The sequence below is a fragment of the Chrysochloris asiatica genome, unplaced genomic scaffold (assembly GCF_000296735.1).
Source record: "Chrysochloris asiatica unplaced genomic scaffold, ChrAsi1.0 scaffold00181, whole genome shotgun sequence".
Taxonomy (NCBI): Eukaryota; Metazoa; Chordata; class Mammalia; order Afrosoricida; family Chrysochloridae; genus Chrysochloris; species Chrysochloris asiatica.
The window spans coordinates 3,373,427-3,387,494 of NW_006408699.1; the positions used below are offsets into that span (position 1 = coordinate 3,373,427).

At 35.1% G+C, this 14,068-nt stretch overlaps 1 protein-coding gene across 1 annotated transcript in view; it reads left to right on the forward strand.

Annotated features, from left to right (window-relative positions):
- Nucleotides 1-14,068, forward strand: part of BAZ2B (bromodomain adjacent to zinc finger domain, 2B) — a 159,875-nt gene that overhangs the window by 67,833 nt on the left and 77,974 nt on the right. The window contains exon 12 of the mRNA XM_006872029.1: nucleotides 9,960-10,170. Within this exon, the coding sequence (XP_006872091.1) occupies nucleotides 9,960-10,170 (211 nt within the window). The remainder of the gene's footprint in view (nucleotides 1-9,959; nucleotides 10,171-14,068) is intronic.

The following is a 14,068-nucleotide window of genomic DNA, read 5'->3' on the forward strand; positions in this document are numbered from 1 at the left end:
CACCTGGTGTGGCTCTGTAGGATCAGCCCTGGACTGAAAACCACAAGGTCGACAATTCCGATGTTCCTTGGAAACCTTATACAGGGTTGCTCTGAGTCTGAACTGAGTCGACAGCACTAAACAACAAACAGCAACAAAAAATATTATCGGAAAGACAATAACGTAATTACTATCTTTAAAACAAAAAGTTAAAGCCCTTCATTCAGGTCAATAGACAGAGCTGGTGAAAGAAATGAAAAAACACACTTATCTTTTTACTTCCGTCTACAAATACAATGCGTCAGAATGCAAAGTCATTTGAACTGCAAAGTCAGTGTTTCAAGCTCACCAGCTGCTCCTTGGAAACCCTATACAGGGTCGCTATGGGTCGGAATCGACTTGACAGCACTTAACAACAACAACAACAAACATAAAAGTTCTTTTGTAGATGCAGCTACCTGTCAGTATCTGTCTGTTAATTGTTAAATGTGTGATTCTCCCTACCGGTTTTAAGTTGTTGTTAAGTGCCATAGAGTCTCTTCTGACTCATAGTGACCCTGTATAGGGTTTCTTTGGAGCCACTGTTGGGTTTGAACCGCTGACCTTTTGGTTAGCAGTTTTATAAAAGCCAGAATCTTAGAGGTGATAAACTGCGTGTAACAAAGCCAACCATAAAACTGTTTACAGCCTCATACTGTACTGGCTGGCTACTTTTGAATTAATTTCTGTAAACTATTTTAGCCAGTAAAACCCCTGTGAAAAGGATATAATTAGGTATTTTATAGACTTCTGCTTTATCACACTCTAAAGAATGTGATGAACCTAATGTTTGTCATTATTTTCATTTTATTTTGTTTTTGACAGTCAGAATACTAGAAAGTGTGGTTGAATTAGAAAGATTTTGATAAATCTGTTGCTGTTGGATGCTGTCAGATTGATTATAGACTCTTATCAGCCTCAGGTATATTTTGTTTATTTGGTTTGGGCTTTAATCTTGATAGAAGCAGACTACCAGAGTCTTTCTCTCAATGAGCTGCTGCTGTTGTTGTTATGTGCCGTTGAATTGGTTCTGACCCATAGTGACCCTGTATAGGGTTTCCCAGGAGCGGGTGTTGAGTTTGAACCACCATTCTTGCAGTCCTTCAGTTAGCAGCCGTGGAAAGATTGGCATGTAAGACTTTAACCACTGTACCACTAGGGCTCCTTTAAGAAGTTAATTATATTACTGAAATATGATAGTATATAAAAGGTATTCTATGTTTCTTAGAATTTAGATTAAGAATATGATGATCTGCTTTGAAGAATTTTTTTTGTGAGTTGTAGAGAGTAGGATACTGAAGCACAAATATTATTATTAAGTTTATTTAGAATATTGAATGTCTACTATAAGCAGTCCAAGAAAAAGCATGGACAAGGGGGCTAAGAAATGGAAAAGTTAAAAGTGATTCAGAAAATATTTTTTATCTCTGAGATTTAAAAATTTTTTAATGATACTCTCCTTTTAATGGCATAAGGCCACACAGAAGGTGAAATGCTTATCACTGTTACTAAGTCCTTTTCTTTTTTAGTCACTTGTTCACTAAACATTTGTGACAAATATTTAATATGCCAGTCTTTTTCTTTGCTTTTAATATTCTGTAAGAGCATTTTCTATAAAGAAAATGTTGAGTACATTTCACTACAGAAATGAAAATGAAAGTCTGACTTTGAGAAAAAACTCATGCTAGAAGAACTGAAGAGTACAAAAGAAGCAAGTTACAGTCATAGATTTAGGAAAAGCTTACTTTCTGAGGAAGCTAAAACACTAGGTACAGTGATTTCCCATTAATATCAGCATTTTATTAATAAAGAAAAAGAGGAGATTTGACGATAGGCAAGCAACAGGCAGTTTCTGGCACAATTATAATGCCAGTAATTATTTCAAATAAGTGAAGAACAAAAGATTGAGAGTCAACAACCAGAGTTCTAATTCAACTCTGCTGTTAACTGTCACAGCTAAAGCAATATAGCTGTCGACATACATGGACACTGAGAACATAAAAGAGCAGTACCAGGACGCTCTAAATCTGGAGATTTATGGCACTAAGCTACCAGGTAGGATTGTTGGTGGCTAGGCAAGGCCTATATATAGTAGGAAGCCAACTATATAAATTAAGATACAGAGCTGAGGCGATATTAAAAAGCTTTATTTCTCAAGAGGGTAGCCTAGTGTGAATAACTACAAAGCTTAATCAGCATTGGACCTTACCTGATTTTCCTCAACTGCTTTTAGTTGGTGCCTATCCCCACAGCTCCCCAATTCCCAGGATGGCAGTTCTCACTGTTTCATATCCTTAAAATGCTGTCTAATATATGATGTTAAGAACTTATATGACTAAAGAAACTGAAGAATCCCTAATCCTGAAAAATTTAATCACTCTTTCATTACCTACTTCTGGCATCATGAAGTAAAAAATAGACATAATACTAAACTCTGAAATAGGAAGTTCAACCAAATTATGATTTTCCTCAAAATATTGATTTTAATATTTTTTCTTAAAATATGAAATATCAAATCCTATTCAAAATATTTGATATCCTGAGCATCCTATGTTACTTTGAGAAACTGAGGTCTACTAACTAGATGTTAATTTTTCATTTGTAATATAGATCACACTACCATTTTATGTATGACTTGAAAAGTTTTATATTAATTATTAAGAAGTAAAGGATTCTGAAAGCAGTATTTCAAAGGGAATGTGTGTAAAATATCAACTTTTGTTTCCAAAGTTTAGCTGCAGTGAAATTTATGGAAAATCATGTAGTCAAGAATCAACTTGACTAACTGGCCTAAAATTGTTAGATGGAATACCTTAATCCAGATTTAAAACATTTACCCAAACTGTTTTACTGCCAAAAGTAAGGACTGGTGTAGATAAAGGTCCTAGTCAGAAAAAAATATGAGTGAGAGAAACTTCATTCGTTCATGTATTTAACACTGAACATTCAAGAAGCACTGAGCATCTTATATTTAGTGGCTGTTGTCAAGACAATATTGCCATAAAGTTGAGGTCAACTCATAGTGACTGTGTAGAACAAAGTAGAACCGCTCCACAGGGTTTCCAGGGCTATAATCTTTATAGAAGCAGACGGTCTTTTCTCTTCTGTGGAGCAACTGATGGCTCTGAACCACCAACCTTTAGTTAGCCAAGTGCTTAACCAGTGTGCCACCAGGATTCCTTCATTTAGTGCCACATGGTTGCAAATCCATAGTGAAATTACTGCAGTAAAGTCTTGGTGACATTAAAATTAAAAAAAAAAATTGACGTTAGCTTTCAGTGAAATTTGGTAAGCCTAGGCACTTCACAACAACAAATTTACTTAGACAATTCAGTGTCTACAAGATAAAATGAAAAGAGCCACTTGCTCATATGACGTTCAACGATACTTTTGAGTGTCATTAAGAACATTAGAAATACTGAAATAGAAAATTCATATAAAAGTTAAATTTTATAACATTTCATTGCTCTTAAATTTGTGACTAAAGAAAACAGTTTTAAATTGTTTCATTTAAAATCATTGTTTTCTTTAAAAACCATGTTTTTTTTAAAAAAAAAAAATTGAGGGAATAAATTTACTTACAGTTTTCTAAAGTTTTCTGTCTTTCAACTGTGTTCGGGAATTACACTTCACTTACATTTCCTTTTGTATATTACTTAAAGATTACCCCAAACCTTAACCACGTTTCTACTTTCCATTCAGACTTCAGTCCTTCACATCCAGGCAGTTCTCAATTCCAGTCACTGTTTCCAAAAATACCTTCCAGTCCAGCCCTAATTACCATGCTTTAATCCAGAACTCTCACCATTCCCTATGTGGATAATTGAGAATTTACTATGCACTGTCATTGCTTTTTCACATTTTTTGTTACTTGAAATGTGGTCCTTGAATTAGAATAGTTTGAGTAAAGATCCCTGTGGAAATTGTTGGTTCTTTAAGGGAAAGGATTGTATCTTTCTTGCTCATCTTTAGATAGTACCATTACCTAGCACAGAGTAAGTTTATCAACACATGTTTGAAAATAGAAAATATTACGTTTATGATACATATTGTCTTTCAGTGTACCTTCAGTTATCTCTTTTACTTATTTACCTTATTTTGTCCAGTCATCTGAAATAAAGCATAAACCATTTCTTTCTCTTCTCTGTAGTATTTATAAGGAGTCCTGGTATGGCGCTACAGGATAAGCACTGGACCATAGATCAGTTTGAATTACAAGGTCTGTGGTTCAAACCTGCCAGCAGTTACTTGAAAACCCTACACAGTAGGGGTGGTGAACCCTTTTTCTACCAAGGGAAACCATTTGGATATTTATAACATCTTTCACTGGCCATACAGAATTACAAATTTAAAAATTAACTGGCTATATTTGGTCAAACATTTAATTAACTCACCCTGTGGGTTGTCTTGGCAGGGCCAGATCAAACGATTTTGAGGACATTATGGTGGCCCACTGGCCAGATGTTCCCTACCTTTGCTGTACAGGGCCACTGTGAGTCAGAACTGACTCAATGGCCATAATATTTTCTTTTAAAAACTGGTAGTGTAGTGGTTACACATCGGGCTTCTAACCAGGAGGTCAGCAGATAGAATCTACCGGCTGCTCTGAGGGAGAAGGATGAAGTTGTCTGCTCCTGTAAAGATTTAACAGCCTTGGAAGCCCTATTCAGGATAGCTGTGAGTTCGAACTGACTTGATGGCACACCACCATAGTATTTATATAAGTGAATATGTTACTGATAAAGGTTTCGGTTAGTAACCCTTGTAAGCAAAGCTATATAGGTATAATAGATTTAATGTGGTCATCTAGTTTGTTTTTATCCATAGCTTAAAACAATCTTAGTCAAGTAAGGTTTTTTAGTAAACATTTAATATCTTAAATCTTAGAAATTAAGGAAAAAGAGTTAAAAATTTTACTCCCTTTTGATGTTTTTGATTGATCAAAAGCAAATAATATTTGATTCAAGTATATAAATTGTATTCGTCTTTCCTGATAGTTTATTGAAAAAATAACTGGTTTATGTTCCATAATCCTTTTACAGCCACCATTCTCTTAGTTACTTAGCAAAACAAATCTGCGATAAAAGCTTCAGAATTTCCTAACTATCCTTTCCTTATTTTCTATAATTTAGGAGTCAGAAGACATTATATAACCTAATATTTGCAATTTCCTTAGAAAGTATTTGTTTTCTAAATGCCAAGGGAAAAAAATGTAGATGATAATATCACTAGTTGGTAAGTTTGGGGCTTCAGTCTGTTCTATTCCTTTTTGGCACAAGTATATTTCCCTATCAGAATAAAAACATAATTGTAAAAAGTATATCAGGATAAAGGACTTCGATGCTGTCGTTGTTAAGTGCCATTGAGAGGATTCTGACTCATAGTGACCCTGTTTAGAGGTTCCAAGGACTGGCTGGTGGGCTTGAACCATCAAACTTGTGATTAGCAGTCAAGTGCTTATCATATAGAACTCCAAAGAAGTAGTGCTTATCATATAGAACTCCAAAGAAGTTGAAATAGCCCCTTAAATCTTGGCCAAAAATTGATTCTGTTATTAATAAGATACTTTAAAACTGAATGTAGATTCATTTACAGACTCCGTTATGAGTCTCTCTCTTTGGCTCCAAGTATCACAAATGTCACTTTTATATTTTTCAGTTTATGTGATGCATGCTGCCTTAGTGCCTTGCCGATGAGTATAATAGAAAAAAGAAAACCTAAGCTAATCAAAAGCTTCCCCTGCTGGTGAACATAAAACTGTTTTGATGGCTTACTTAGTGGTTTATGGTCTAAAAATGCAGGTGGTACAACTATTGTTCCCATTAGCTTAATTTGAAATCACATCAAAAAGATGATCATTTTTCTCAGAATTCAAAAATTATGTTTAATATGAAAATTACTGAAATTACTTAGTATGAATATTACCTTTCATATATAGGAAGGTGGCTGTATGTGCTGTTTTTTAATGACTCAATCCTTCCTTGGCATAATCTTGGTGGTGCTTTTATGACTGAATATTGTGATCAGTCGCTTTTAAAGTATAAGAACATCTTTGTAACATCAATTAAGTATATATAGTGGTTAGAAGCACAGATTTTAAAATGAGACAACCCTGGGTTTGAATGACAGCTTTGTTCCTTGGTGTTTCTGTACCTGAGAAGAGTTATTTAACTTGGTTATATCTGAATTCCCTCTATTGTAATGTAGGGACAATAACACCCACCGTATGAGGTGGAGTTGTTTTGAAGATTAAGGTATTTAATTTATTCAGAGTGCCTGAAACAAAGCATAATACTTGGAACGTGGTGATGTTGCTATTATCCATTTTGATAGCATGAGTAGTATTTGTATTTTTAGCACCCATTGACTGAAATATTCATAGACCCTTTGTGATTAGAAACCATGCCATAAAATAATAACTCAAGAAATTTTTATTGTTTGGGTTGCCTCTAATGCTCCAAACTAAATTCCTAGTTCAACATTCTTTTTAAAGACAGCTACATTTAAGTTAAAAAAAAAAAAAAAAATGTTATCTTTCACACCAAAGAAACTTACTATTTCTGTACCTGAGAAGAATTTTTTAACTTCACTATGTCTGTATTTCAATATTCAATATTCTGGTGATATCTGACTGTATTTGCTGCTATTCATAAGGCTTTCAGTGACTAAATATACAGAAGAAATCTGCCTTTCCTTCTTCCTATCTGTCTTAGTCTGGAAACCCAGCTGAAACCTGTCCACCATGGATGACCCTGCTGGTATTTAAAATACTAGTGGCATAGCTTCCAGAATCACAGCAACATGCAAGCCACCACAGTACGACAAACTGAATGATGAGTGGTGGAAAGAACTTAACTGTATTTTGTTATTAAGTGCCGTTGAGTTGGCTCCAAATCATAGTGACGTTGTATAGGGTTTCTGAGCATTATCTGGTGGGTTTGAACTGCTGAACTTGTGGTTCGCAATCCGATGCCAATCCTATAGCACCACACCAGGAATATTAAATTAGTAATATTAGCAATAAATTATTATTTTAATAGAATTCCTCTCCTAAATCTGAATTCATTACTTTAAATCTTAATTAAGTAAATGCATTTATATTGACATGTGCAAGATAGATGAAAACAGACTCAGATTGTGTCTAGGCACTGAGCAGTATTATTCATTTAATACACTAGCATTATGTTTGTGTGTGTGTGTGCCTCATTCAAGATGTTAATATTGAAAAATCTCAAATATATATACAAGGGGTTGTGTGCTGTGGAGACGGTTCCAACTCACAGCAACCCTGTACAGGGTTTCCAAGGCTGTAAATCTTTACAGGAGCAGAAAACCTCTTCTATCTCCCGTGGAACAGCTGGTAGTTTTGAACTGCTGACCTTGTGGATCGCAGCCCGATTTGTAGCCACTATGCTACCAGACAGACCAATATATACCTCTGGTTCTTTTGTGATACTTTCTTGATAGACTACTCACTCTCCATGGCATAAATCCAGGCTTGATTCCCAGCCAGTTCCCAAGTGTAGCAACCCCGCATCTGTCAGTGGAGGCTTGTGTGTTGCTATGATGGTGAACAGATTTCAGAGTTTTCAGACTAAGATGGACTAAAAGTCAGCTAATGAAAACTCTATGGATCATGTTCTGCATGAGTTAAACAGCAGTTTAAAAGGACAACAACAACAAAAACTTCATCACTGTGTTAATTATCATTATGGGCAATATTATATTACATCATCTACTCCCCAATCATATTTTCAAATCTTATATACATATCCTTTATTTATCAGTTATCTCATTATCAACATTTTGTATTGTTACCAAAAATAAAAAAATCCATCCAACCATTTTACCCATTGATGAGGTATGTCAGGCAGTAATAAACGCTAAGTTGCAAAGTGAGAGTAAAGATGGCGGTGATGTTTGAGATTTATGTGTTAACTTGGCATGGCCATTTTTCAGTGGTTTAGCAGTTCTGTAAGGATGAAATTTGACAGTTACATAATGATACATACATTCTCCATTTTAAGGTGTCATGTAATTTTTATTTTTGTGTAACGCAAGTTTTCACATAGTGTCCTGGTCTTTGGAGTCTAGCTATGTCAATAAATGAGGAGTGGGTGTACTTATCATTTCATCTGTAAATGTTTCAGTTTGCATCTCTAAAAGATTAGGACTCTTGTTTTCTACAAAACCACAATACCACTAGCACACTTTAAGCCAGCTAGCCAATTACCATCAATTTGATTCCAATTCAGGTGACCCCATGTGTGTCAAAATAAAATTATACTATAGGGTTTTCAATGGCTGATTTTTTTTTTTTCAAGTAGATCAACAAGTCTTTCTTTCATCTATAATTTGAATATGTGCCGCTGTGTGGACTTGAACCACCAAACTTTCAATTTGACCTTCACTTTTTGTACCACCGAGACTTCTATCACACTTCAAAAATAATATTTATGTAGTATAACTAGATATTATTCAAACTATCAATTGTCCCATAATTGTCATAATTTTTATAAGTTTATGTATTTGAATCTATATCCAAATATATGGGTAAGTAAAAAAATATGGCTACTAGGATTCTGGTTTAAACATAATTGTGTTTAAGCATGTCACTGGTAAGTGGATGGCTGTAGACAAGTTCTCTCAGTAATGCAGTGGTCTTAGTTTCATTAAGGTGCCTTCCAAAAAAAGGTCCAATCAAAACAGTGGTTTCCAAGAGACTCTGATAGACCAGTTAAATTCAAGGCGGAGAGGTCTGTTCAGAAAGTTTCTGAGGCTGATTTTTGTGATTCCAAAGTGGTAATCTTGGCAGATAGTTTCAAAGGACGCAGGATGATCATGAGGAAAAGTTCAAATGCATTAGTGAAAAAACAGGGGGGGAAAGTTGCACCAAAACAGTGCACCTGATATTCTTCGCGGGTAGCAAAGGTTGCCCTATACGACTTTCTTTGGGAGCTCTTACCCTATCTACCCTACAGCCCTGATCTTAACCTAGCCCTTCAGACTTTTTCTTTTTCTCCAAACTCCAATAACATTTTAAAGGAACATGATTTGAGTTCTTCAAGGATGTCAGAACTGCTTTTTTGATGTAGTGTAAATCAATAAGTGCAGAATACTTTGGAAAACAGTTAGAAAGATAGAAACACCATCTTCAGAAGTTTATAGATCTAGATGGAAGATAAGTTTAGAAGCAACAATTTCACATATTGATATTTTTGTTTAATAGAGATTACTGTGATTTTATAGCAAAATTGGAGTTGTTGATATAAAGTCTTTTAAGACTTTCTTAATCTTCCCCTATTATTTTGTACTTCCTAAAATATATTTGGTGAAGAAATGAAGCCATTTGTAGGATTTTCCACAGATTAGATATTGTTGTATACTTTAACATATGCTCTTTATCCCTTTTTGCCTGTAAACTTATGATATTTACTAAAAACTTGATAAAATTCAGATTTTATTTGTTTGGGGGTCAAACTGCTTTATAGATAATAGTTTGTACTTCCATCAGGAGGCTAATAATGTCCTTCCCATTTTTTTCTTTGTAGTGAAATAGTCAGCCACACAAATTCAATGTTTGTTGTTAAGTCTTACAAAATGCTGATACTTTAATTCTTTCATCCCGTCTTCATTTACTGGATATAATATTTATAATAAGAGACACATTTGCTCATCTATAATTTGGGTATTCCAGTATTTTGGTTGAAAACAATACATAGGAATATAGCCATAGAAATAATATATGAAATATATATATATGAAAAAATCAGAGGCCAGAAGTTATTATAAATTTAAATGTAACACATAAAATTCTTAAAGTTTCTACACGTTTTATAAATTTCAAAATGTATGTAGAGTTACCTGTTATTTAAAACGTACTGATCTCTCCTATCTATTTTGTTTGTAATATGTTATTTCTGTAAAATGTTAATTTAAAGGGAATGCAGTGGTGTCTTTTGAAAGAAGAGGATGTCATTCCCCGGATCAGGGCGATGGAAGGTCGTAGAGGAAGACCACCCAATCCAGAGAGACAGCGAGCAAGAGAAGAATCCAGAATGAGACGTCGGAAGGGTCGGCCTCCAAATGTTGGCAATACTGAATTCTTAGATAACACAGATGCCAAATTGCTACGAAAACTGCAAGCTCAAGGTAAGAAACATTCTGTATGTGACACTAAAACAGTCATGGTTTTTAGGATATTTCTTACATTTGTGACTTAGCAATGATTGACATTGCTTTCAGTTTCTAAAAAGTAGGTATTTGTGTTGGAATAAAAATAAGAAATTAAGAATTCTCTAATTAATTAATTAATTCTCTAATTAAGAATTAGAGTCCTTTGATTAGGTAATCCCTTTTTAAGAGCCATACTCATAAACATATCCTGCCCTATTATTTAGAATTGCGAAGTAGGTGTTATGGATTGAATTATGTCTCTCAAAAACACGTGTTATAAATCCTCACCTCAGTGCCTGTGGTTATAATCCCATTTCAGAATGGATTGTTTTTGATATGTGATTCAGACAGGTTTAGTGTAGGGTCTACCTTGAGTCAATTTCTTTTGAGATTTAAAGGAGATCAGATGCAAGCAAGCAAGGAGAGATGTGGGGAGATGCCAACCAGGAGCAGAAGCAACAAAACAGACAAACACCTTCCTCCAGAACTGACAGAGAAAGCCTTCCCTTAAAGCCGGTACCTTGAATTCAGACTTCCAATCTCCTACACTGAGAAAATAAAATTGGTTCTTAAAGTCATCCACTTGGGATATTTCTCTTATAGCAGCACTAGATAATTAAGACAATTTGGTCCTAGAAGAGTGAGGTGTTACTCTAACAGATACCTAAAATGTGACAGTGGCTTTGGAATTGGGTAATGGGTAGAGGCTAGAAAGTTTTAAGGAGCCTAATAGTAAAAGGGAGTACTGGTGTGGCTCTTGGGTTAATGCATTGGACTGCAAAGTTGGTTTGAACTACAAGGTTGGTGGTTCAAGCTCACCAGCCACTCTTTGGAAACCCTACACAGGACCGCTATGGCAGCACTTAACAACAGTAGTAAAAGAGCTCTGGGGACACAGTGGGTTTGTTAACTGAAAGATTAGCAGATTGAATCCAGCTACTGTATGGGAGAAAGATGAGGCAACCTGCTTCCATAAAGATTTACAGCCTCAGAAACCCTTTGAAACAATTCTACTCTGTCATTACAGGTATTGGGTTCTGTTCAGTCAGAACTCAATGGCATTGGATTTTATGAAGTCACAAAGAATTCTTTTGAATTATTTTCAAATGTTTGATTGTCTTGAGGAGACTGTTGGTAGAATTTTGGATGTCAAAGGTAATTTTTGTGAGTACTCATGAGGAAATAAAGGGGCCCTGGTAGCATAGTGGGTTACAAGTTGAGCTGCTAACCACAAGGTCAACAGTTCAAATTTGCAAGCCACCCTGTAGGAGAAAGATGAGGCTTTCTGCTCCTGTAAAGATTTACAGCTTCTGAAACCCTATACAGAATCTCTGTATAGGGTTTAGTATAGTATATATAGTATAGTCGGAACCGACTCCACAGCACACAACCACCACCACCACCACCACAAGAAAATAAGGAGAGTTATAGAGAACACCTCACTCTTCTTAAAGAATACATATGGTGCCAGCAACAGAATGGTAGTAGAAATGTAGATTTTAAATGTGCTTCTAGTGAGATTTTAGAAGAAAATGATGGGTAGGTTATTGGACAATGGAGGAAAGGAATTCCTTTTTATGAAGTCATAAAGAACTTATCTGAATTATGTTCAAATGATTGATGGAAGGCAGAACTTATAAATGATGGATTTGGAAGTCTGACTGATAAAATTTTTTAGCAAGATCTTTAAAAAGCCCTGTGGTTTCGCCTTGGCACTTACAATAAAATGCAAGAGGGAAGACATGGACTTTAAAATGAAATGTGGAAAATGAAAACAATGCTTAAAGATTTGGAATATTCTGTTGTATAAACTAAGGACATATATCTTAAATTTTTCACTAAGGATATGGATACACAATCTGTTGTTAAAGAAATTAAGCCTGTGATTGATGAATCTAACCATCTCCTATAGCAGAAAAACAATCATATACCCATCCAAGTTGTCCCTCAAATATTATGGTGAAATTAGGACATTTCCTAATAAACATAAATTAAAGGAATTTGTAATAGCCAGACCAAACAATAAATGATGATTATAAGGGAGGTGAAAGTATTCATATGCTAGAGAATAGACACAGGTTAACATGGGTGACAGGGCAGGCAATATAAAACAAGAAAAAGGTTAGCCAAGGAGAGATGAAGGTAGCCTGAGACATAAGGAAGAATGTGATAGTCTCATCTTTCTGCCATGGAGAGACTGGTGGGTTTGAACTATCAGCTTTGAGGTTAGCAGCCCAACATTTAATGCACTACACTACCAGGGTTCCTTAATATGATATATGTAGGTGCCTTATATTTACAAGCATACACAAGGAGTTTTCAAAAAGTTTGTGGAAGAATGGAATGAAATGATAATGGAATGTTTCTATGAATGTTTTGAAGTTCCCTCGGTTCAAACATACACCAATGGAAAATATAGCTTTAATAATAAAAAGTAACGTAGAAGACGAACTGGATTTGATTTCTTCTCAGGAATTTTCATTGTCTGTGTGAATAAAACCAAATTCCAGAGGAAATGCTTAAGAAATTTTTCATTTATTATAAATGAACACCACCATAGTGATGAATTCATTGGTGTTACTTTATTTTTATTATGCAACAAAAACTCCTAGAACAGAATACTTTAAAAATAAAAGACACTAATTCTTGCTCACCAGTAGAATTGTGAGCAGCTTTTTGTTGCACTTTGCAGAAATACCTTTGTACGTGTTTGAGCATACATACCTTCTATCCCTCACTTGCTCCCGTATGTGCATCGTTTTTGAATTTTGAAATAAATGGATTTATACATTAGCTATTGCTGTGTGTGTTTAAAAGTACAAACGTGGCTATTAAGCTTTAAAGGCTTGCACAGAAAGGGAATGAATTTGCTATTTTTAAACTTAATTTATCTTAAATATATTTCTGCATCAGAACTTATGGAGTCCTGTAGGATCAGCACTGGACTGCTAACCACAAATCTGGCAGTCAGACCCACCAGACGCTCCTTGGAAACCCTGTACTGAGTAGCTATGATTCAGAACTGACTCGATGGCACTTAAAAACAACAACAACAACATCAGAATTTGTATATTAACCACATTCTCCTCAGTGATTGCCTATGAAGTGATGTCACGTATGACTCTACCATACTTCATTTACTCAGTCTTTTTTTTTTAATACTTAATGTATTCCTGATCTTTTCTGTAACAAACAGTACTGTAGTAAATACAAGGGAGCTACAGAAGGTATGTAGGAAATAATCATTGTTTTTTAATTCCGTGAACTTTTTTAAATCCCCTTGTATGTAGTTCATATATGCAGAAAGGTCGCAAAGTGATGCTACTAGGATTCCAGTTCACACATACAAGTGTTTATTTTTTGTTTTAAATGTGTTCAGGCAAGTCTCTGTAGTCAGTGAGTAGCTGCAGACAGGTTCTCTGAGTAACTAGTAACTAGGAAACACTAGTCTGCTTAGGCCTTCCAAAGAAAGGTACAATCAAAACAGTGACTTCTAAAGGGATCTCCTGAACCAGTTAAATTTAAGACAGAGAGTTTAGCTCAAAAAGTTAAGACAATTATTCTCTGGGATCCCAAAGGGAGAATTTTGATAGATTTTTTTGAAGGACACAGGATGATCATGAGAGCTTTTTAGAAAGTTTAAGGAAAATTGAAAATGGCATTGGTGAGAAGAAAGCCAGAAAAGTCATGCTGAGGAATGCACCTGCTTATACTTTGCCGGTAGCTAGTGTGTCCTAGGATATAATTTGTTAGGAATCTTTACTCCATTCACCTTAAAACCCTGATTGTGCACCTTCATACTTCGTTTTATTCCCTAAATTCAAAGAACACTTCAAAGGGATATAGTCTTAGTCCCTCAAAAGATTCCCAAACT